Here is a 25,311-nt window from a genome sequence, read left to right on the forward strand (position 1 = left end):
CACACAGAATCCGTCTTGCGGCCGTGGGTCCGTGGTGGTGATGACGGCGCTCATTCATGAAACAAAGGATCCGTGTAAAAAGATGGTGGCGGCCCTGCTCAAACACTCAGCCGCTCTGCTGCTGTGTTCAAATAAAATGCATCCAGCTAGAACCTTTGTAATGGGCCTCTCTGGACTTGGGACGGAATAGTTAGGACACAGTCTAATGCTTTTTATGATAAATATCTTAAAAGTGTTAGCGGTAAGAGGAAGCAGTGGGGGCTCGTGAAAGCTCAGCTGGGAAATGATCAACCAATAAAACGTGCCCCCAGGGTGATTAATTGGAGGGTGACAGTTAGGAGGAAAAAGGCACCAAGGAATCGCACACGTTTGCTCACATCATATTCCACGGACTGACTGACTGACGTGACAGTCAATGAGATGAGGAACGGGAAACCTCTGTCCAGGATTTTGAAGACCAATAAATGAATGAACCCTAACCCTAATCATTTCTACTCACTTTGACTGGACACTCGTTGCAAAAAATTAGTTCATTTTGCACACACATGCCAACTGATAAATATAGCTCTCTCTTCACCTTCGTATCCACATGAATGTTTCAACCAGCCCCTGTGAGCACCGACACGGCTGCACTGGAGCTGCCTCGCTAATAGTGATTGATGGACGGCGAGAGGAAAAGGCGGATGGTCTTTTGAAGTAAATCATACCTAAATTGCTCTCGCATCGTTTCGGTTCCCCATGGCTAACCTGAGTCCATGAAGCAAGGTCTGATGTCACTGTCACCTAAAGCCATTTCGTCAAAGACACCAAGAAAGAAAGCAAAAGAGACACAGGACCTTGTCATGCAACATTCTGCATTGAGACGATGCCGTGATCTCTTTCCCTTAGATGGTATGCTGAAGGAGGGTCTCTAAACACTGAAGCCAATCTGATCTGCAGTGCTGTTACCTTAGTGTATACTAGGACACACATTTATATACTCCAATGATATACCTTTTTGGATGTTTTAATGTGTAAAATAATGGCTTCATTAAACATATGGATGATTCATTATCTATTAAAACACAGTCTTTTAATACCCTGAGAGGTTGAATGATGATGACTAATGCTCATCAAAATGTGCCCTTTAAATCACTTTGGAACAGATGTTTTAAAGCAGAGATGTTTATTAATGCTGTAAATATAACAGTAATGCTTTGCAAACGGTAGGCGGTTATAGTGCCTAAACTGACAAGGGATCCATCATCCCGCTCATCCAGGAATGTACAGTTATCAGATACACCGCAGCACAGGACAAACCCAGGCCTGACTGTGCAGCACAGGACAAACACAGGTCTGACTGTGCAGCACAGGACAAACACAGGTCTGACTGTGCAGCACAGGACAAACACAGGCCTGACTGTGCAGCACAGGACAAACACAGGCCTGACTGTGCAGCACAGGACAAACACAGGTCTGACTGTGCAGCACAGGACAAACACAGGTCTGACTGTGCAGCACAGGATAAACACAGGCCTGACTGTGCAGCACAGGACAAACACAGGTCTGACTGTGCAGCACAGGACAAACACAGGCCTGACTGTGCAGCACAGGACAAACACAGGTCTGACTGTGCAGCACAGGACAAACACAGGCCTGACTGTGCAGCACAGGAAAAACACAGGCCTCGCTGTGCAGTCGTACCGTTAAAGTGAGCTTAGCAACATGTCGTTTCTCACAGGGGAATATTGTGCATACACTTGAAACATAAGACAGAACATGAGGAATGTGATCGTTTATAGATATTTTGGACTGGAGTTTCTTAACGTTAAAGGGGGCGGGTGTGGTGGGGTATTGTGCTTCTCTTACACCTCACAGTCAGTCTTGTGACAAAAACATTCCTCAATGTGATCTACAATGTCCTATTACAGTTACACAACATAGATTGCACTGACAGGTGTCAAATTACATATTCCTATATACTTTATATTTCATTTATATCTTAATCCATCTATAGGTTATGTGGAGGGCTGTATACACTTATTCATAATTATACTCTTCTTTGGTTCACAAATACACTAAAATACCTTCAATGTTATTGAAAACAGTTTGATCATATACATTTGTGTTTCAAAGTATAAATAAGGATACAATACAAATGGTAGAATATACTAGATTATTCTCTCACACATATAATCTCTTGGTATAAATAAAGTGATTCATCTATTTAAATACATATATATTTTGTGGATTTTATATATTGGGGTTTCCCATTGTAAAACTAAGACACATATCTGTCACAAAAGCAATGTAACAATACTATACACAATCTACACAAAATTCATCGGCTCTAAAAACAGCAATAGATTACCTGTTACAATGACTGTGTTACACATCCCACTACTCAATATGAAAGGGAAAGAACAGCTCAAATACAAGGGGGCGGTGCTTATCTTGCTCGATAATTACATGAACATCACACAGCACCAACAATAAGTACAATATAGTGTATATTGTATATTACAATGCTATGTAATGTATACTATCTATGCCATGAGGTCCCTTGCATTGTGCTCTGTAGCAACAGGTTAAGTCTTTCAAGTTCGATCAGTGCGTCAGTATGGATACTTCTATAGGCAGCTGTACAATATGTCAGGTCAAACTATGGCATGTTGACTGCTAAAGAGAGGCTAGACATGAACCATTTGGGCCAGTCCATTTTGCGGCATAGACGAATGGTAATGACTGAGCTAAAGATTTCAAAGTCTACTACTCAAACGTTTACTTGAGTTACACAGAGGACAGGAAGCAGAGCGGAGGTCTGGGCAGGACGTGGGGGAGATGAGAGCCACACCTTGCAGGGACGTGTGGGTCCTTACAAGTCCTGGCCAAGTCTCTCGATCTCGTCGGTCAAGAAGTCGATGTCTGATCGCGTGGCCGCGGGGTTGGAGACGACCATACGGAAGAAGTTGACCTTGTCTCCTTGGGGCTGGTAGCCCACCATGGTGGTTCCCGACTCCATCATCATGGCCTTGATCTTGGGCGCCACCTGTTGTCAAATGTCAAGACAAGCCATAGAACAGGGTCAGCGCTGCTTCGTACAAACACAGCTGCCAATCAAGAAGCCGTTCAGTTGGCAGGTTATGGATTGACAAGCACTCGCTTGTCAGTTAGTGTTTTCACCTTGGCTATCCACCCCTTGCCAAAAAGTGCACACTGCAGGTGGAGGAGTGGGTGTTATAATTTAGCGATCGACTCAGCCAGCCTGCAGAACTATTGGGGGTTAATGGTGGGTTTACCTTGTGCAGCCTCTCCCTCCGCTCCTGCCCTTCAGGCATGCCGCGCATCCCCGGGGGAATGTACCAGAAACACACGTTGGTGTGCTGAGGCTGTTGAGAGAGAGAGAGAGAGAGAGAGAGAGAAAGAGAGAGAGGAGGGGGAAAGAGAGAGAGAGAGAGAGAGAGAGAGGAGGGGGAGAGAGAGAGGAGGGGGAGAGAGGAGGGGGAGAGAGAGAGGAGGGGTAAAGAGAGAGAGAGAGAGAGAGAGAGAGAGAGAGAGAGAGAGAGATCATTGAGATGTGTGGGAGGAAGCTCAGTCCGTTTCCATGGAACAGCAGCTCAGTTTACGTTCTGGGTTTATGAGTATTAACAACCAGCTGATTGGAGAGTTTAACCATCACCTCGACATCAACATGACCAGTTCAGACACAGTGGTTCTAGCAAAGTATGTCTGAGTCATAAAGGGCCAAGAACAGAATATATAGTAGAAAGGGAAAACAAAAATAACATACAGCCAACAGGTGTTTGTTATTCAACTCATAGACCCGTGAACACAATACAGGTTACAGTAGGAATGCGTAAATAGGAATGAATACAGATCTACTGATTGTGATCAACATAAGCACAATTTAAATCCCAGATCTCTCCCATAGTTGATCTAAATGTCACTTTATCAGACAAGAAATGAAAAGACAAAAAAAAAAAAACATTTCTTATGTGTCCATGTCGCAAACACTTTTATCCAGTCACTTACAGTACAGGAGGAATCTGAACCTGTTGATCTGTAGTCAAGAGCTCCAACCATTGAGCTGTACCCGCCCCTTTCAGTGCTCCAGAGGAATCCCTTCAGAGCTATTCCAGTCTGAAGCAGAACAGAGTTGGAGATAAAGGGGAAGCTATCTCACCTCTCCCTGGAAGACCATCTCGTAGCCCTCTCGGTCCTTGATTTTGTTGTAGAGATACGCTGACAGGTCCAGGCACTTGTCAATGTGCTGTTCAAACCCTACTGTTCCCTGAAAGAGGGGACAAACGGCAAAACATTGATGTATGGTGTTAAAAGGATTAGGAAATGTAATTGATACCGTTACGTATGTGAAGGGGAAAGCCATACTTTTGCTTTCCACATGAGCCAGAACTTGAAGATGTCCACATGTCTTCCACACTGGATGGCCTTGTCACCGGTGTCATATGTGGTGTCATACTGTTTGTCAGGCTGGAAGAGGTAACCTGCACACATGGAGTTGCAGCCTTCTAGAACTCCCTGCAAGAGGTCGGAAGAGGTCAGACAGGCGTGTGGATGTGTGTGTGCTCGTCTGCATGTGATTTTGTGTGTGTGCGTACATGCATGTGTGTGTACATGCATGTGTGTGTGCATGCATGTGTGTGTGTGTGTGTGTGTGTGTGTGTGAGTGTAATCTTACCCTTTCCCTGACCAGGATAGCAGAGCACTGTAGAGGAACGCCCATCATCTTGTGAGGGTTCCAGGTGACAGAGTTCGCCCTAGGAGGAGGCACAAGATGGACTGAGAGCGTGTGGTGATGACACAGGCTGGTGACTCATGCTCCTCAGTGGGTGAGTGTATAGCTGTGTTCAAACGGTGTGTCAGACTGTACCTCTCCACCCCGCTCAGCTTGTGCCTGTGCTGCCTGGACATCAGGAGACCCCCTCCCCACGCCCCCTGCACAAACACACATAATAGCTTCTGTGGACACTAAAATACCGTAGGTCCATCTGGGCCAGACACGGTAGCTTTTAATACCCTTTAGAATACTTTAGTTTACAAGATTGCTCCTGTCTGATACGATGAAAGCAATGGTATCTGCCTATATATGCCAAGCCCCCCTCCCCTAACTAACAGATTTAAACAAAACTTCAAGTGAATGAAAATGGTATAGTGAGGGTTTTTGGCCCAGAGTCATTCACTGAAATACACTCTTCAGAGATCTATCTAGGAGGCCTGTTGGAGTGATGAGGCTAGAGAAGATTCACTTACATCTACATGCAGCCACATGTTGTACTTCTCACAGATGTCTGCAATCTCGTTGATGGGGTCGAACGCCCCATACACAGTGGATCCAGCAGTAGCGTTCACAAACATTGGAACACAGCCCTGGAAGCGGACAGGGACAGTCTATTACGGTGATGTGCTGGAATCCAACTGCAATGTTCACTTTGTGCAATCTTTGACATAACAGAAATTGGGTGGAACCCATTTCACAGACTATTCTCGACTTCTCCAGGCAAGCCGTTGCTGGTATAGACAGCTCCTGTGTTTTGTTCCACAGCCTTAACTAAATCAGTTCCATCAGACTGTGTTTTGAAACTAGGGGCAATGTGTGGGATAACATTTGGACAGGCATAGGCACGAACCTTAAAATGGAAATGGCCTTTTTGTTATTGTACACTCAAACAAGTATGATTAACTGCAGATGCACTTCAATTAACGGGTTTGAATTAAATTCCTATTCTACAAGTTAATGTTTCGACTCACTGGAAGTTATTAACATTATGCTACCTCACTGAGCAACAGACAAGAAAGACGATTAATCTTCTTTAGAGACACGGACTGTATGACTTTCCACTAAATCACATTAAATATGAAAAACTCACCCTCTTCTTAGCATCCAGGACCTTGGCTTCCAGATCAGCAGGGATGACCCTTCCCCTAAACAAGCACACAGGCATGTCAGACCCTCCACACCGTTTCTCCGTGGCTTCAACAGTGAGGATGGCTATAGCTCAGGGGTGTGAGCATCTGACTGCAGATCATGAGATCACAGGTTCAAATCCCCCTTCTCTGTGTTGCTATGGATGAAAACGGTTGAGTGAATACTGATCGAATACCGATCGGAATATAGAACCTCCACAAACCTCTCATCTGTGCTCAGAAGAATCAGGTTCTCGGTTCCAAAGCCCAAAGCGGCACTGGCCTTCTTTATGGAGTAGTGGCTCTGCATGAACGGAAGGCAATAATTGATTTTATCGAGGTACTTAAAAAGGCCAAACTGACAATCACCTGTGACACAGATGTCTTAAATGACATCAGGATGAATTAAAGTGGCCGAATGAAGGATTTAATGCGTTTTCCGTTTGCCCCGGGGCTGTGTGAAAGGTCAAAGGTCAAAGCATCCAGTCCATACTAAGTGAGAGGAGGTACTAACGTGCTCCGAGGTGAACAGGACCAGTCTGGGCGCGGCCGTCATGCCTTTGGTCTTCACCTCCGGGAAGAACTTGTAGCGGGCGATCATGACACTGTACATGTTGGAGATAGCTCCTCCTGAAGACATGAAGCACAAAGCCACACAGGTTTGGACAAAGCGGACTGGCGGACCACGTTACCATGGCACCCTGTGGCACCACACAGCAGAAGGAGCTGGTAAGCATCCATGCATCTCCATGTTAAAAGTGAGAATCGAGAAAAACTCCCACCTCCAGGTAAAAAGATATAGTATTGTATGTCTGACTTTTCATCTGTTGTCCCTCGCAGGTGAACTCATCGTGGCCTCTCACCTGGTGAAAAGATCCCATCTCCCTCCCCGTTAGGCCAGCCCACGATCTCCCTCATCTTCTTCAGGGTCAGTTGCTCCATGAGCACAAACACCGGGGCGATCTCATAGGTGAACCTGCAGAGCACAAACACTCACCTCGTCAAAACAAGACCCAGTCCTCAGCGCTCTCCGGTTTCTGATGGTCACCGTTCTGGTGCTCTCCTCCCTGTGCTTTCATAAGGATGTTAGCTTTCTCAGTTACATCCCCTGTGTTGTGTTACGATCACAAAGATACATCATAAACATGGGATAATAGTGGCTCCATGTTGACTACATTGTTTTGTGTTTCTCACAAAGGACCAAACCCTGAATGATATCTAAAGCTTGAACTCATCTTGTGTTGTGTCCTCATTGAGCAAGCAGCATTATTAGCTAGTAAAGAAAGTAATGGGGCAATTCGAGCCATGTCACGCTTCAGCAATAGTTCTGTCACATTGTATAAGGGGCTGGCTTTACTCAGTGGAATGAAAAAGAACATGAGTGTCACATCGGCTCATGTCCATTAGGAACATGCCACCATGAGGGAGCTTTTGTCTGGGAGCTGGAAGGACAAAGAGACCGAGAGACAGGATGTGACACAATGAGAATGTCGCTGCCTTTGTGTCTGAAGCACATCTGCAGACCAGTGTCTACACAGCTAGTTTGGAAAATGGTTCAGGTCCCTGTGTCAACCTGATGCTCCGACCAGTCGCTGGCTGTTTACCTTGAGCTTACGTCCCCCACACAGGTGCCCGTTCCTGAGTTTTGTTACGTTCCTATCTGCCAAGTCAGCCATCTGTTCATATTCTATAATACATCATCTTTTTCTAGATATGGCCCATGACGAACATTATTAAAATCTTAGATGAAAACATATCATATGGGGGGTCAGATGGCTGAGCGGTTAGGGAATCGGGCTATTAATCAGAAGGTTGCCAGTTTGATTCCCGGCCGTGTAAAATGACGTTGTGTCCTTGGGCAAGGCACTTCACCCTACTTGCCTCGGGGGGAATGTCCCTGTATTACTGTAAGTTGCTCTGGATAAGAGCATCTGCTAAATGACTAAATGTAAATGCAATGTAAATATCAGACAGGTCAGTTGGGTTTCCTTAACGCCATCATATTTCCTGTGACCTCTTTGAAAGTATTGTTTCCATTTCATCAACAATCTAGAAAACTCTTGGGGAAAATACACATTAAGAACTACATTTTTTTGCTGCGCTGTAACCTTTAGTTGAATTAGATGATGTTCTTGGCTAAATCCTGCCCTATGCTCTTCTAATTATCCCACTGCCTGTCTGTTCATGCGGTACAAGTCAATCCATCTACAGAACATTACAGTCCATAACCCATAATGGTTTTAAGATAGCAGGCTTGCCAGCAACATAATAAAGAAGTCCAACCTTTTCTTTTTTCAGACGTTCATTTGAACCCCATCACTCACCTAGACTAATTCTGATGGTATAACCCTGGACATGATTGTCATTCCATTAGTGTCAATCAATGGCTGCCTTTGGTAATTAAGTCTGATGGAGTGATCGCCGAACATGAATAACAAATATGTGTCCCACCTTCACCCTGGGCCTCCAGTCATCCACAGTGATGTTGTCATGTTGTCACATGATCTGTCTAAACCAAGCAGGAAGCCTTAGGTGGTGTAGCACATCAATAAGGAGGTGGAACCACAATCAGCCGGACTAACTACAAACTCATTGACTGTGTAGTGAAGAGTAAACAGAATATATGAGGGTCTTACGGATGATGAAGGCATACCAAGCCAGGGATGACATGTGCATGCATCTTCATTAAATGAGGTAAAAGACTGAATGAATTCCCTGTGTTAATGGCGGGGTTGTATTTAGATACAAGTCCACGACTAAACACATATCTCATATTGTTACCACGCTATTATGCCAAGTCTTCTAACTAGAATGGGAATCTGGGTTTGACAGAATATCTCACACCTTGAGCACTGTTTCCTTACATCAGTGTGTCACCGAGATTAGCTTTGGCCAGAGGTTAGACTGCCTCCAGTTTAAGCTGCCAATCATGGTAACACCTAGGTCGTCAGTAACTCAAGGCCTTTGTGATGTCGACCTTCATCAGGACACGTCGCTGAACTCTCTGGCTGGTACGACACTCCTCCATATTGTGCTACTGGCTGAAAAGCAATATTAACTCACATGTTCCTCCTTGGGGAACTGACATCACCCTCTCTCCTCTGGCCTCTGGTCTGAGGCATTACAGAAAACAGAGACATGAAAAAACCCTGAATGACAATCAATATGTAATTTAGTTTGCCTGTAGGGCTGTATTATCTGAGTGCAGTAATACTGTCGGTCTACAACCAAAGCACAGCAAACAACAGACTCTTCCGTAGTCCCCTACGTGTAAGGCCATGTCCTCCGTGTTTGATCGACAGTCCGGGAGAGTTTTGTGAGGATCATTCAGCTAAAGGAACACCAAGGGTCCTAATTATGTCACTTGAAGTCATCATCTGCTTGAACCTAAATCTACTGAGGCCATTAACCAAAATGGAAGGAAATTCTTTTTTTCAGGGACAGACTTACATAAACCTATTCTCCCACTCCTAAATGACTCAACTTGACATCTTACTGCGGAGAAATGTATATTATACCTGACTAAGACAGTTGACTGATGGATTGATGTTGTAACCTGAACATAGGTGCTTTTCTTCCTCAAAAAATATTTATTTCTAAAAACACATTATACATAAAATACATTTAGATTAGCTCACAATGGTTAAATGCTATATACGTGTGAAGAAGTTTTCCCTTATTGACTTCCACTCACATGTTAGTGTTTGCTGTGGAGGTCAGCCACTCTCCTGCCAAGCCAATGATGTCCAGCCCTGTGGAGAGCTGGTTGAAGAACCGAGGGTGACCTAGAAGACAGGAGAGCACGGCTTCACCATCAGAGACACATCCCACATGGGCGATGATTTGTTCGAGAATGTGACACTAGTTTTATCTGTAATCATTACAGTCTACAGTCTACAGAGTGTAGACTATTGTATTGAGCAGTATTGATTGTACAGGGGGAGAGAGGGGGGGGGGGGGGGGGGAGGGGGAGGGAAGGGGAGTACTGTCGCATGGCATCGGGGAGTCAGGTGGCTGAGTGGGTAGAGCATCGGACTAGTAAATCTGAAGGTTGCCAGTTCGATTCCCGGCCAGTACACATGACGTTGTGTCCTTGGGCAAGGCACTTCACCCTACTTGCCTCGGGGAGAATGTCCCTGTACTTGCTGTAAGTCGCTCTGGATAAGAGCGTCTGCTAAATGACTAAATATAAATATATCCTTCTTTTGTCCTCACCTGTCCTCACTCCGTATTTCAGTGTGTCCCTGCAGTCCACCAGGATCTGCTCCAGGGACTCTGGTTGGTCAGAGAGCTCCAGGTTGAAGCCCTCCATGCCCTCCAGGAGCTGGTGAGGGTGGTGGAAGTCCAACACTTTGGTGGATCTGTCGAATGTCTTGCGGACATAGTTGGTGAGAATGTCCACAATCTCCAACATAAACTGCATGGTTGGTTCCTCTCCATTTTTGGCCGGCAATAAATCTATGAATTGACATCAATTTGATTTGAAAGGTTAATATCAATGTGTGTCATGTTTTCATGAAGCACATTGTGCACTGTATGCTCTTTCCATCAGAGGGATTCGATTATTAACCTTGGCTGCATCCCTGCTGTTTTTCTACCTGACTTCAAATAGTCAACATCTCCACTTTCTGTGGATTTCCTCATCATCTCTTACACATCTCTCCTCAGAGCTACACATAGGCTACTACTGATCATTCCCATTGAGTTTTTAAACAAACTTCCAGAGCATCGCAAGTGTTACTCAGGGCTTGTGCTGCCGACAAGACCGATTTAAATACTTAATTTGAATTTGTGTCATGACGTTAGGCAGTGAACCTGCCGTACGACAGGCTGCATTTAAGTTGAATGCAAGATTTGCAAGATGCATATCATTTCAACATAATTAAGTAAATAATTATTAATTATTTCCATACCCGCATTTATTTTAGCTCCAACAGAACTAGACTGACGTGATAATCAGCGAAAGACAAGCCTTAATCCCATAAGATATTTATTTTTAAATGTCGAAAGAGAATTGCATTCAAATAGGCCTATAGAGTATATATATTTAGGCTATATCTTATTAAATAAAATGTTTGAATAAATCTGTCCAAATAAATTAATAGGCAGTTTACCTCTGGCGAATAGATTGGAGAAGTCCGTCTCGGTGCGTCTGAAACGGGTATCTCTGTCGCTGTTGTCACAAGACAGCTGATTCTTCGACGACTGTTCCTGGAAGGAACCCACAATCCGACTCTTCTCCTCCAGATTGTTATTTTTCTGCAAAAATCCTAAATGGTTGCAAGGGGCAGAGGAATCAAACGGTACGTTCCCAAACATCTTGAACACACGCAGTTTTACGCAAAGCACATGCTATCCTGTTATTTCCCACTTCTGAAACTGACTATCCTGTTTGCTGTGGGCTGCTTTGAGGAGATTCCCATCCTGTTGGGGGAACCCTATTTATAGCGGTGTGGGAGGTTGAGCACAGTGACATCAGCATCAAAAGCCAGCCAAGCAAACAGAAAGAGCAGTCATTTCGGTAGCCTAGCTGTAAATTCGTATTAAGTCCCCTCGACAGATTCCACTTCAGTAAGCAGGGAACAGCATAATGACCCGATGTCATTAAAGCCCGGGGGGGAACTAATGTTGAAAAAATGCTATTTCTTATAAGGTGTAATAGACATGAACTCAAGTAAAGTTGCGCACGATTTCTACATACTTAGCCTAAGCCGAAGTGTCAAGAACAGAAAAGACTCAGCCCAATTATTACTGGGGTTGGCCTGACGACGGATGAAAAAACACTTTCAGCCCAATTTCAATTCGTGTGGGCAGACACAATATCAATTGTCTCTAAAAATAATAAACACGTTATAACAAAGCCCAAGACAGATTACTTTTATTGATTACATATAAAACTAATCAGACTATCGAAATCTTAAGAAATTATAGACTGCAAGTTTATTAGGAGGACGTCTAGCCACGAAATACCATATCGGACTATTGTGTTGCACCTGGTTAGAGCTAATTAAGGTTGAGGGTAGTCTGTAATTCCATGAAAAATAATATGTCTCTCTCTCTATCTCTCTCTCTTTCTCTCTCTCTCTGTCTCTCTCCTTGTCTTTCTTTCTTTCCCCTGTCTCCCTCTCTTTCTCTGGGGCCGAGTCGCTGTTGTGGCCTCAATAGGTTACTGGCAGCGCTATCTCTGCAAAACAGAACCCTGACGAATTACGATTGCAAACGCCTCTGAATCGCTTTCCTTCAAATGCGTTCCAATCGCGATAAGGCCTGACACAAAGCACTTGGAAACGTAAATTTGTAGCTTTAATGAATTACACAAACCAATTCTTCTTTAAATGCTGCACATAGGCTATTCCAACTGGCTATAGTCAACAGTATGAATAACATAGGAATGGTAGTCTATAGGCCATTGCGCATTTTCAAAAGCAATTTAATGAGGCCCGACGTCTTTGTAGGGTAACATTTAGGACAGTAACATTTTCACTCAGGCCTAAATGTTTCCCACGTAAACCATGGGAGGGCGCAATATTTAGACTTTAATTGTCTAAAGGACTACAGCAGAAATAGGCCTACCATTAGCATTACCCATTTGGGACGGGGGGTGGGGGGTGAGTGTTCAATAGTAGGTCTATCCAAATTACATTTTATCCCATTTGAAAAACAGTTTTTTTCTCCCAAAAAATCACGTGGTTACAATAATTGAGGACATTATCATCCTTTCAGCCTTAAAACCCACTCATGCGATAAGAGCCTTCCCATTGACAGCGTGCATAGAGCGTGTCGCCCGAGCAGCTCCGCCACGCAGAATATTCCGTATCAGACCAACGCACATTTTCCATGGTGACACCCAGAAGCTCAAAATTCAAAATGGGCCGCGACAGGCCTTCTTTTACCACGCGCTGTTGACATGCTTCGGATGCATATTTGATGGATGCACAGATATTAATAACCTGTTCGTCTTATAAACCTCACATTCAAATACATGAAAGACATTTTTAACTCACCACATATCTTCATTCCCAGTTTTCTAGTACATCCATGAGCAACTCCACACCAGGCGTCATAGCCTAAAATCATTTAGGAAAACTATTGAGATAGTGCTAGAATTACGTTGGTCATGACCATAAATTCTCCAAAATGATTATTAATGAAAGCGTTGGATGGGGCATGTTGAAGCAGATTGTGGATAGACTACAATTGGGAATATCTCAACATTGAACTGTGTGTGACATAATTAATATGTTCAGGTTCTGAATGGTATAAAAACATTGTATGATTGAATGTCAGCATTTAGAACGTGGGCCCAACTTTAACTGGTTGCATATTTGCCAGAAATATCTAATTGGGTGAAAGCCATGAGTCATCAGATCGGCCGGTGTCACATCGCTGAGGCCTCGGGGGATTTCAAGGGGCACCTTTTAGAAATGGAACATTTCACCCACAATGACAAATTGGATCCATTTAAAAAATCAGGACAGATTTTTAAGGGGTCAGTTCCATCACCTAAGACATTCCAACCCAATCCAAAACAGGCCACGGCCTCCTTTTGCAAACATTTGAAGCCTCCTAATAAACAGAACGTACATTTCACCTATTAATAGCCTATATTAAATATGTATTTATTTGTGTGTTTTTTAATTAGAGGAGGAGGAAGGAAGAATAGAAGATGATCAAACCTTTGCTTAGACTGATGATAGCATTTTGTTCATCTTAATATATTAGAATGTTGTCTACAGGCGTACATGACCCACAACAATAATATTCTACAGTAACATCTTCAATCCTTTAATTCATTCGCTCGGAAAAATATTGTGGCCTTTGTTTAAGAAAATGTGAAGCTTAGAGCCTAAAGAAGTAGCTCACTGAGGTAGGCTACAGCCTGTAACATTGCGTCTCGAGCTTCCCCTGTTCGGCTATAAATAAGGAGCTCGAACACACCATTAGGGTCAATTTAAAGTGGTTGCAATCACCGGCACTTTACACGTAATTACCATTCACCAGATGCACTGTCGAACACTTTTATTCAGCCTATAGATCAAAAATTCTACTGAAAAATTCTACTTAATTGTAAAAATGCTACATCCAATTCTAATAACAATGATACGAAAAAAAATATATTACATTTTAGTTAACACTTTTATGAGACGATTGGAACCTTTTCCATTTTTTATGTAAAATGTGATATTCTTGGCAATATGAAGCCCATTCACTGTTGTTTTTTTAATTGCTTTCAACTCGTGTTTTTAGAGGACATCACCTGTTTTGACAGCAAGATTCGTCAATGAAGCCAAGTCCGGGCGGTCTGTCACGCATGCAATGCCGCGGTGATTTGTAGACGGAGAAGCATTTGGAATGGTAGGCTACAATCTTTTTTCATCCATGGCAATGATTAATGGCGTTGCTCTCAAAGTAAATAGCACAAGTGAAAAAGCATTTTATCTGCGATGGACCTACTTGAGCCTGGTGGTCGTAAATTTGTCGAGTTGGGATCCGGTTCGCCGCCAGATGAGGAAGGTGCAGACGCCGCCATCAGTCTTGAGACACAGTAGACTACAAAAGTCCTCACTTCAAAGCGCGCTGTCACTTTCTGCGAACACCCTCTTATTTTAGCTGAGATGAAAAGTCCCACTCACTGTAAGGAGAAGAGAAAAAATAGGTAGCGGAGCCACAGTACTGGACATGGATAATGACATGTCGAACTATTTGAATATGGATATTTGAAGACAAGCTATATCCCCTCGTACAAATGTTGACAGAGATGCAGAGCTATGGGAATAATGCTGTTCAAATTGACAAGGCACGACAGACTTGTCGACGAGATTGTCTGGCAAGGTTGATTTGCCTGCACTGATTGGTCTGCACTGATCTACAGCACACCTCACAACTAGTCTTAGTCATCCCAAACCACAAAAGTCTAAAAACAATGAGTCTCATTCAACCAACCATATCACCACAATGGTTCGCATTAATCCTCCCGATCCCATCAATAGCCTAACCTGATCTCGGCTGTCGACGTGGATAATGACCGAGCTCGTGAGAAGCTGATAATAAACATCTGATGAAAAGGAATGTTGAGATAGGTGAAGAATTGGATAGCAGACCGTGAAGTCAAGGGTGTGAATATGTAAAGGTCAAATTGTCCACAGTCTGTCTTCGATTGATTTCTCAATTAGTAATTAGTAAATTGTTTAATGAGGTCTAAATGAAATTAATAAATACACGATTGATGAGTAGTCAGAAACCTTAGAGTTAGCCTGCTTGTGTATATAATAATGACCCCGATTCAGGTCAATGTCACTTCATATGGAAGAGCCTTTGAGATATAATCTATGCATAGTTGTCAATAAATACATTTAAATGTAGCAAATAAACGTTTTAGGATATATAATAGATCCAGCATCAAGTATGAATAAAGGGTTGGTTTGTTATAAAACAATCTTATCGGTGATGTGCAAAATCCACACAACCAAAGCCACAAAACATTTTTTTAACAGCTTCGTAACACCTGTTAGAGCTTCTTCAATGAAAACTCATCTTTAAAAATATTTTTATTTTACCTTTTTAAAGTGTGTACCAGTGCAACAGTAAACCCATGTTATAAGGCTGCTTACCGTGCTGGTGATGGATACAGGTGAACAGGTAGAGTCCCAAAAAAGAACTACGAGACACTGACAAAATTAAGTCCTCCAAAAATGTGATGTGTAAAATGTGCGTTTAACAGTCCTGGAAAAACGTCGGGTTGAAGAATAGTTCACTGTGAAATTCCATGCACGCTGACCTTTTTTTGCTGATGTACATTTGATGTGCTGATATTTAAAGCGTACAGTGCCTATTTATTCGTTACTACGCACGCATGAGTCAAACCACCTCAGCCGGTGCTGCACATTTCCCCCCTAATATCAAACTCACATCCGCTTTGCAGCCAAATATTCTTGGGATATTTCTTGGTGTGCCTTTCTGATATAACGTGACTTTTGGTACGTGTTTGGTTTGTCTTTGACGCTATACCTCGATTTGGGATCCCGGTCACGAACATGGACTTGGAAGTTTGATCCTCTGAGCAACACATTACGCTTGTAAGGGGTAACAAGGAGGGAGGGGAGGTCGCCACGTCCTGGTCAAATGTGATTTGTAAGGGTATGTAGGCTCGTCTAATCAAAAATACATCTGTTTCGACCTTTATTTTGTATTTTAATGTTTTCATCTTAATGAGTGAATTTATGTTCCAGTTTAACTCAATCAGCACGCCGGCTTTAGATTTAGCCTGCTATGTCGATATAGTGGTAATGACAAAATGTAGCTTATATCCTTCCTGAAAATATCTGGATGGATAATATCTTATTTTTGGATGGAAAAACTAAAACGATTCGGCTTCTCGCATCGTGTTGAAAAGGTAGCTCCCCACAAGGTGGCAGTACGGAATCATCAATAGAATCCGAGTGGGCCATCAATTACTGTAGTTCACAGGAATAAACCCAGACATAGATAGAGTAATTTGTCATCAAATCAAAGTTACATGGGGTGTAACACAAGTGATACTGTAAACACCTGTTGCCTATCCCAATCATGAGTCTCCCCCAATCACTCCTCGCACCAAACACACATAATGCACATTTAGTTAGGTAACCATGTGCCTTGGCCTACGTTTTGTCATGATCTTGATCATGAACAAGAACATTTGAATGGTTCCTGTAGCGATAACCAAATGGCCGTTGGTTTTACTGACATTATTGTAGGCCTACATATTTTAGAAATGAAAATGGGTCATTCACGGGAAATGAAACAAATATATATTTTCAGAAAAATAGGTGAAAAATAAATCAGTGGTATTTGGTGACCGATAAATATTAAAGCATTGGCTACCTTCGTATTAAGCCTAGATTGTAGTTTTGTCTGAACAACCTTTTGGCTCATCGACTTCAAATCACTAGGCTAGATATCAATAATGAATTCAGAGGTCATATCACCATCGTGACAATCCAGTGAGAAGGGGGAGGGATCACGCAATTGCTTTTGTAATTCCAAATCAGTTACAAAAGTCCCCGCAAGATGGCGCTTGATCATACTATACGTCAAAATAAACGAAAGAAAGCTTTAAATTGAGAGGCAGGTTGCCCTCTTGAAGTCTCCCTTCACTCTGTACAGGCTGCCTTTAGACAGAGTGATAATACACATGTAGTTCAGTTCATCATAACGTTAATTTCACTCCCTTAGGCTAACAGACGTAATGTCTTCATCTGAAGAAGTAGCTGTCAGCGTGTCACCGGTGTCAAAGCAGTCATCTATTTCATTTTCACCTCTAAAGCCAGCATTATTGTTTTTTCTCTAGGTCTCTGTTGGCGAGACAAAAATGCTAAAATGTCGAATGAAAAGCTCTAACAGTAATTGTGATGTAACATTATTAAACATGCTGTTTTGCATAACCTATTAGTATAACACTCCCCGTCTTTCCATCATCTACCATTAGACCAACTTACATGGTCTGCTAGTACACTGGGGCTGTTCCTGAGAACCACAGACCTGCTGGACACTGGGGCACTGGGGTACACTGGGGCACTGGGGCACTGAGGTACACTGGGGCACTGGGATACACTGGGGTGCACTGGGGTACACTGGGGCACTGGGGTACACTGGGGCACTGGGGCACTGGGGTACACTGGGGCACTGGGGCACTGAGGTACACTGGGGCACTGGGATACACTGGGGTGCACTGGGGTACACTGGGGTGCACTGGGGCACTGGGATACACTGGGGTACACTGGGGCACTGGGATACACTGGGGCACTGGGGTACACTGGGGCACTGGGATACACTGGGGCACTGGGATACACTGGGGTACACTGGGGTACACTGGGGCACTGGGATACACTGGGGTACACTGGGGCACTGGGATACACTGGGGTACACTGGGGTACACTGGGGTACACTGGGGCTGTTCCTGAGGACCACAGACCTGCTGGATCGACCACAACCAGGGAGCTGTTCCACACCACTGTCTCTGTACCGTTCTCTCCCACTTACACCTCCTCACAAGTGGAGAGACAGATGTCAGAGATACACACTTCGATGAAAGTTTAGGGGCGGACCAAAAGGACATGTCCCTACCGGCGTTGAGACCATTGAAAAGTCCACATCAGTAATGACCAGCAAGGCAAGGGTTAGTGTTAGCAGACAGGGCGATAAAAAATATTTGTCCCCACCAATGTTCAAACCAAACCTCTGTCCTTGGATAAATGACCAACCCAGAGAGACATCCCCCTAACAGAGCAAGGCTTAACGTTGGGCTATATTTAAAAGCTTGTCCTTCATTGGCTGGTGATGACACTGACCCTGTGGACCAGTTCCCTTGGAACAACTTCTTTTAACACTGAAATGGCATGAAATTCCGTTTATATCAAAACATTTTTCCTGTCCTTCTAGAATAAGACAAAGTTAGAATCCAATTTAACAATTTGGCACGGTTAAAATACGCATGCACCCCACCCTCTTTCCTTAAAAGCCAATTAAAATATGCTAAAACACAGTCCTTCAATTTTCTCATAAAAATGGAAATTATACACAAAAAGGCTTGCTAAAATCTGAGGAATAATGATCAAACAATGGAAAATAAACCTTTCTTTCATTACGGTGTTTAAAGTAATAAGATGACTGGGAAACGATTGAAAGGTCATCCTTAAGGGGATAACCAAGCAATAATAATGATAACATCTGTATTTTCGAGAGAGAAAATGACATGGATTAGGAAGTAAAATGATTGAGTATTGATCTGAAGCACAGTCACTAAACTTTTCAAAAGTGAAGGAAGACATAGTATCCCTGTTTCCTCATGGACGCAGCAGAATGAGATGATAGCTTGATCAAGCATAATGTCAGGCTAAAGCATGTTTGATGATTCAAGTGTACCGTAACACTAACATCCCTTTCCTCTGGCTCAAGGGCTGGGGATACAAATCATAACGTAGAAAATATCAAAGTTGTTTCATTTGATTAAAACGTAATTGACTTGATTAATGCATTAAAATTAAAATAAGCAAACTGATATTTACAGACAAGCATGTACCTTTTAGCAGTCTCAGTTTCTCTACAGTTGTGGTGATTGCTGTCATTGAAACTCAAAGCCAATCGACAATGTGTTTAACAATGCCTTTGTCTGCTATTACGAGCCCCCGTGAATGCTTTCAACGTTTCCTTAGAAGTCCTTCTTTATAATAGGATCATAAAATTGGAATCAAGACTTAAAAGTTCAAATGGTGAAGACTCCTTTCATGACTGTCCCCTAATGTATTTGGTTCACAATAACCCTCCCCTCCCCCCATGATGTTCTGTAGATGTGTAGTTTATCCTTGGAATAGGAAGATCTCCTCTGGGAAAACTGGATGCAGCTCTAAATCTCATTAAGTATGAAAATATATAATTTTGTTTTATTATTTACAAGTCCTGTACACAAAGGACCATTAAAACAGACCTGCTGTGTGGTTGTTTCCAGTGATCGCCGACCTAATTTTTACAGTCAAACGTTCATTTTCAGAACCACATGAATGTGATTGAATAAGGTTCGTGTGACAGAAGTTCATTCGCTGCAGTTTTTGTGGTGATTTAAGGGTCGTAGCGTGGACCATGGTTTGACTGTCCGCCAAGAAGCAGAGGAACGAGGGGGAGCTGGGCCACAAACCACATGTCCACGGAGATCATGTCAATGCTAAATAGGAAATCTTTCCTAGTCCAAGACCAGCACAATTTATATGAGTTTTCACTGAACTAGAATATTGTTCCTGATCAATTATTGGATATAACCAATTCAGCATGGATCAGTCTCGTCCCCAGGGTCTCTACAGCCTGGAGCTGTTGGCTTCAGAGCAAGCGGCCACAAGCGCTCATCCCTCTCTGCAGTTACAGGATGCGGCAATAGGGGGGGCACCTGCAGGGGAAACAGGCTTTGCCCAACCCGTGTCAAGTTCCTGAAGAAGAAGCTGGTCTACTTCTGCATACTTTCAACGTTTTAGACGTTTCCCTGATCCAGCATACCTGATTCAAATGAATGATTGTTATCAGGCTTCTGCTGAGCTTGATCGTGATCCATTCATTTGAATCAGGTGTGTTGGAGCAGGGAAACATCTCAAACATACAGGACAGTGGGCACTGAGGACCAGGATTTGACACCCCTGCCTTAAACCATGCCAGTCAGTGTACTTAAACCTGAGCAGAGGGATAAAAACATACTAGGGTTGTCTTTGAAGTGATAGTGGAGACAGCCTCATTGTTGTGATTTACTCGAGTTCATACTGGTTTATTATGACATTAAAACTGCTCTTCGACTGGTAGTCTGTTACACTTTGACTCTTGGACTTTTTAAGAAATGATCATAATTCCAACTGTAAATGAAAAAACCCCAGTGCCTTCGTGGTGGTCTGGTGCAAATATCAGTTAGATTATCGCTGGCTACAGTTATCGGCACATTCTTCTGAAATTGGTGTCATTCTCATTCTGATAAGTCTAATCAAATTGCAGATCTGTTCAGGACCTGATTAACATAGCGGTCCTGGAGCACACACACTGTACAGTATCCATGAAGGCAGAGACGCTACTGACCATTCGTGGGCTTGTGTGCAGAGACGATACTGACCTTTCTGAGGCAGGTGTACAAAAAGTCTTAACAAAATATGGTGGGTTAGGGTTAGTTTTTTCATTGTATTTGTATAATTTTTTATAAAATAAATAAATAATAAAATATAGTAAAAATAGGTGTAGACTGAATTGCCCCAAAGTCTATGTATTTTAAAAGGGGCAGGTGTGGGGTGCCCACCTGGAGCCCCCCCTCCCCCCACAGGTGGCACACTAGATGACTGGTCACCTGTGCCCAGATGTGCCCCTGCCTGATGGGCGGAGATGTCCCTGAAGCTGGAGGCAGAACGCCTCCTCACATTTACAAATGTTGTTCTCCTCCGCCCAAAGTCCCAGTCAAGGTCATGTTATCAGCAAGGAACAGGTTCCACTTGTGTTCAACCCCACTTTGAAGCCCAACATACACCACGGCTTCATGGACAAGCTACAAGGATGGAGCACTGAGCGTAGTCACATATAGTTACGTAGGTTATAAAGATTCAGAACTTCTCAGGCTTTAGACCACTAAAAGCTACATTAAGTCACAGTTGAATCCCAACCGCCTCCAATGTTGTCTTCCGTTGATCAACATTGTTTAACAACAGTTTGAGGTTTAGTGCGTCTTTACAGCATTTCTATCAGGCCCTATCCACAAGTACGATGGTCGTATCGTCATGGAGACACGCCGATCAAACAGCCGGCCTGTGAGAGAAGTTTCTATTCAGAAACGTTGTTATGTAACAGACAGAGCTGTCTCTTGTCAAACGCATCACAAGCAATGGGATTTGTTTGTTTTGTTTTTGTTGCTGTAACACTTTCCTTGGTTGTGCAATGCTGAATGTCATGTCATATATTGCAAGAATTGCATATAAGTATCCGTTTGTAGTAAAAGTACATTCCAGAATGGAATGGAACCAAAATTCTAATATTGTCCCTAATGCCAAAATTTTACAGAATAAATTAACTTTAGCCATGTCAAATCATGATTAATTTGGAAAGAAATATACCTTTACTTTAATGCTAAAGAGTAACTATAATCTGCAATTACATTTCAGATATTGTCTTATTATATAGAAATGTATGCTAGATTGATCATCATTCATGGAGCCTGTATCTTGCAGAGCACAAGCTAAATAGTCGCTAATTATGTCTTCATATGCAAAATTATATAAACGGATGCATCCATGATCCATTTTCCCTATGCACATAACTAATACATGCAACTTTTAAATACTCCAGTATGACTGTAATCCAACTTCAACTATCCCCTCTCACAGACCTTCGCTGGGGAAGGGACTGAGAACCCTACTATGGATTCAAGTTCTCGTTAGTGACCTCACTCTGAAAGGTACCTAATTAATACGCTCACTCATGATCAAATATTAACAGAGCCTGCCATTCAGGGTCATTAAAGTAGACTAGTCTGACATAGGGAAAATGTTAGATTTTTTTTTATTCTCACACAGTATTTGGGTCATTTCAACAATAGCATATCTTTTTAAGAGCATGCTAAACACCCCATTAGGAGCTAAAACAAGACACTTTCATTCAACAAAAGCTATTAAATATTATGTACAAGAGTGAAATCTTCCACCGAAGACATGATCAATTCACAAGTTAACACTTGCCTTCCTTGATATGATATTTTACAGTGAATACCAGCTCATGGTACAAGTTACTTTTCTAGAATCCCAAATGAACTTATGAGACAGACTTCATATACAAAAAAATGTCTACACAGACCAGCAATGTTAGAGACAATTTTCAATACGTAGGAAAGAACCGAAAGGGAAACAAAATAGACTAATTATATTGTAGCTTACTTTGTACTTCAACTATAGGACTTTTATTGCACTAGTGAATACTATCGAACTGGCTCTAACGTGGGTTACAACATATTCCTCATTTCTTCCCTTTTGACGTGATCAAGCGTCTTGTCGTGACACTTAATTTTTTTGTTCTGGTGAGTTTTGACATGTTTTGCCAAATGGTCACTCCTCATGAACCTCTTGCAGCAGTCCGGGCAAACAAAGCGCTTCTCCCCCGTGTGGGTCCTCAAGTGCCTCTGCAGCTCGTCCGACCTGGTGAAGCTCTTGCCACAGAAAAGCCAGTTACAAACAAACGGGCGCTCTCCAGAATGCCACCTGAGGTGCGCTTTGAGGTGGGAAGTTTTGCCATAAACTTTCCCGCAGCCTGGAATGTGGCATATGTGTTGCTTTTTCTTCCCGGGTTCGTCGTTCGAGGTCGAGGATTGGCAGTTTGGGCACCTGCATCGACGGCATCGGCGGGCAGTAGCGAGGGGCGATTTGGTGTGAAGGAGGGCAGCGATCTGTGTCTGATACTGCGCGAAGTCTGTATGTCCCAGCACCAACCCCCTCTGCAGCTGGAACCGATGAGGACCCAGTGATGACGGGTGACTGACGTGATTCCCCTGCTGAAGACTCCACCACGGAATATCCTCCCCGGGGTTTGGGGACAGCTGTCTCTGTTGCTGGTGCACAAGGCCAGAATGTCCCGTAACGAAACCTGACATGGCAGGCGGAATGGAAGTTGGCCCTGCGTAAGAAACCGCGGGAACGTACGTGGGTGGGCATGTTGACTGTAAAGACTGCATGGAGCACGGCAACATCTTCACCGGGGAAAAGTCATAGGGGTATGAGGGGTCCGCTGGAGGGGTAAGAGGGAGCTCGTGGTGGGCTGTAAAGGAGCTTTGGATGTGCGCTGAGAGCTGGGATTTGGAGGATAGTCCGAAAGTTGAATTGCTGGACAAAGTGCTTTGATGATTCCCCTCGCTACTCCACGGGTGGAAAATACGCGAAGGGGAACCTAAGGTTGCGTCATAGGGAACCTGGAGGAAATCTGCAGGACTTGATCCGTGATGATGTCCGATCCTGTTACAAGTGGCAGCCAGTAGCGCCAGGGGAGAGTGCTTGCAGTTCTCTGGTGAGGAGTTCGGAGTACGGTCCTGAATGAGCAAAATAAAGGATTTTGAATACACGTCGAATTGTTATTGTAAACATAGTCTGTTATTTGTAAACTCATATGTCATGCATTAGGCTACAAATAGTTGAGAGCAAAGTTCCTCCATTAGACTTCCTTGCATCTGCGTCGCATTTTGCGCTTTAATTTATTTCACACAAACATATCGTGTGAAGGGTCTACTCTATTCGAATGTTAAATCCTAACATTCACATTTAATACATACAACATGAAGTGTTGGCTAAATACGGTGTCCTATACATATTTACTTATTACGAACAGTTATTTAAAAAGTCGGTAACCCAATCATTCTCCATAATAGAGAAACACATTCAAGTCCAAACATTATACAATGAAGTTAGATTTAACAGTCTACACTAATAATGGTTTAAAGGAGACAAAATTCAAAAACAAACCTGAAGAAAAGCCTGGAGGGTTTCTGTCCTCAGCACAGCCACTGCTGCCATGGTAAAGTTCCACGTCCCTCTTACCGAAAACAGATCAAAATAAAAAAAGACTAATTGAGATAAAAATGTTTGAACGTAGAAAAATGTCTTGACGTCGTGAAGTCTTCCTTCTCAATGCTTCCTCTCCTCGAGATATCCTTGGACTATCTGAGGAGTGAGGGATCACTTCTTAGAATTTGATAAGGACTTTGGTGGGCCGCCAGCCAGTCAGAAATAAGATTTATTACTTTGAAGTTCGCCGCTGCCCAATCATCAAAGAATAGCGGCTCTTTGAGGGGGGAAAGCAAATCCTTTGAATCCACAAAGCTCCAATGGTGTGTTTGTTGGTCTGGATAAAAGAGCTGATTATTAGGGGGGATGGGAAGGGAGGAGATAAAGGCGGGACAATTAATGAAGTAATCACTATGTGGGAAATGTATATACACAAATAATTGGATTTTCTTGATCAAAGACCCCACGCCGCCTGGAGACCCCGGTATTGGATGCTGTAGTTATCCGATCCTCTTTTTGTAATTAAGGATTTGTAGCAGAACCCTGTGTGACAATGTGACATTGTTATCTCTTGAGATCTCCTGGCATCGGGCTGTTTGATAACTTCAAGAGGAGGAATAAGACGAAATCAAGTGACTCAACACAAAGTTCATGTCTCTCTGAAGCAGTGGTTCTCTGCTCTTAAAAAACGCGTCTCATGTCTTATTCATTTGCAGCGGTCATACCGTTGATAACATGTTGATGTGGAAGGGAAAGCGGTTGAAAGTATAATTAGTGTCTTTTAGGGACACAAGGTTGCATGTGTTTGAACCCCTCACAGACAGTAATCAAATTAACTCATAAAAAAGCTAAAGAAATATGTGCTTATATTAGTTTCCTGAATTGGTATGAATCGATTACAAAATATTGTTTTGTAGTTCTTTTCTATTTTGCCAAAATTGAGACTGACAATGTTCACTGTCATGCATGTCCAGTACAGGTAGATTACTGCAACTTTGTCAACAACTAACAAACCTAAAACAGTCCCCATGTTAGTGTTGGTGTCCATTGACCCAGGGACCAGGAGAGCACCTGAAGCCAGGCTGACGGCTCAGTCATGTCTGGGTCCCAAACCTCCTGAACCACCGTGTCCCGGCATAAAGGGAGGAGTTCCCGTCCTCAGGAAAGTAGAACCAGACTCTCCCCTGCCACATCTCCTCCTCTCGTGTGATAAGAAACACTCACTCATAAGGAGACAGGAAAACACTGCGTGGGGTTTATAATGTGAGAGCAATAAGAACCAGGAAGAGCGTAGCCAAAGACATAATGTGACAGAAAGTTTAGATTTGACAAACTAGGTTACCCCATGATTCTATTCCAAGATAATCAG

At 43.1% G+C, this 25,311-nt stretch overlaps 2 protein-coding genes across 2 annotated transcripts; both read right to left on the reverse strand.

Moving 5' to 3' along the window:
- Positions 1-1,162: 1,162 nt before the first annotated feature.
- LOC124485355 (glutamate decarboxylase 1) lies at positions 1,163-16,164 on the reverse strand. Its single transcript, XM_047046936.1, has 17 exons — positions 15,516-16,164; positions 14,359-14,536; positions 12,909-12,971; positions 11,019-11,174; positions 10,120-10,362; positions 9,599-9,689; positions 6,768-6,880; positions 6,419-6,534; positions 6,129-6,208; positions 5,868-5,922; positions 5,251-5,367; positions 4,871-4,935; positions 4,679-4,757; positions 4,369-4,518; positions 4,163-4,270; positions 3,279-3,368; positions 1,163-3,028 (listed from the first exon to the last, which is right to left on the reverse strand). The coding sequence occupies exons 2-17, from the start codon at positions 14,432-14,434 to the stop codon at positions 2,855-2,857; spliced, it is 1,776 nt and encodes a 591-aa protein (XP_046902892.1). The 5' UTR covers positions 14,435-14,536; positions 15,516-16,164; the 3' UTR covers positions 1,163-2,854.
- Positions 16,165-21,924: 5,760 nt separating this feature from the next.
- sp5a (Sp5 transcription factor a) lies at positions 21,925-24,281 on the reverse strand. Its single transcript, XM_047046954.1, has 2 exons — positions 23,901-24,281; positions 21,925-23,470 (listed from the first exon to the last, which is right to left on the reverse strand). Exons 1-2 carry the CDS (start codon positions 23,949-23,951, stop codon positions 22,394-22,396), a joined length of 1,128 nt encoding a protein of 375 aa, XP_046902910.1. The 5' UTR covers positions 23,952-24,281; the 3' UTR covers positions 21,925-22,393.
- Between the last annotated feature and the right edge of the window lie 1,030 nt (positions 24,282-25,311).

Source organism: Hypomesus transpacificus, chromosome 23 (assembly GCF_021917145.1).
Source record: "Hypomesus transpacificus isolate Combined female chromosome 23, fHypTra1, whole genome shotgun sequence".
NCBI lineage: Eukaryota > Metazoa > Chordata > Actinopteri > Osmeriformes > Osmeridae > Hypomesus > Hypomesus transpacificus.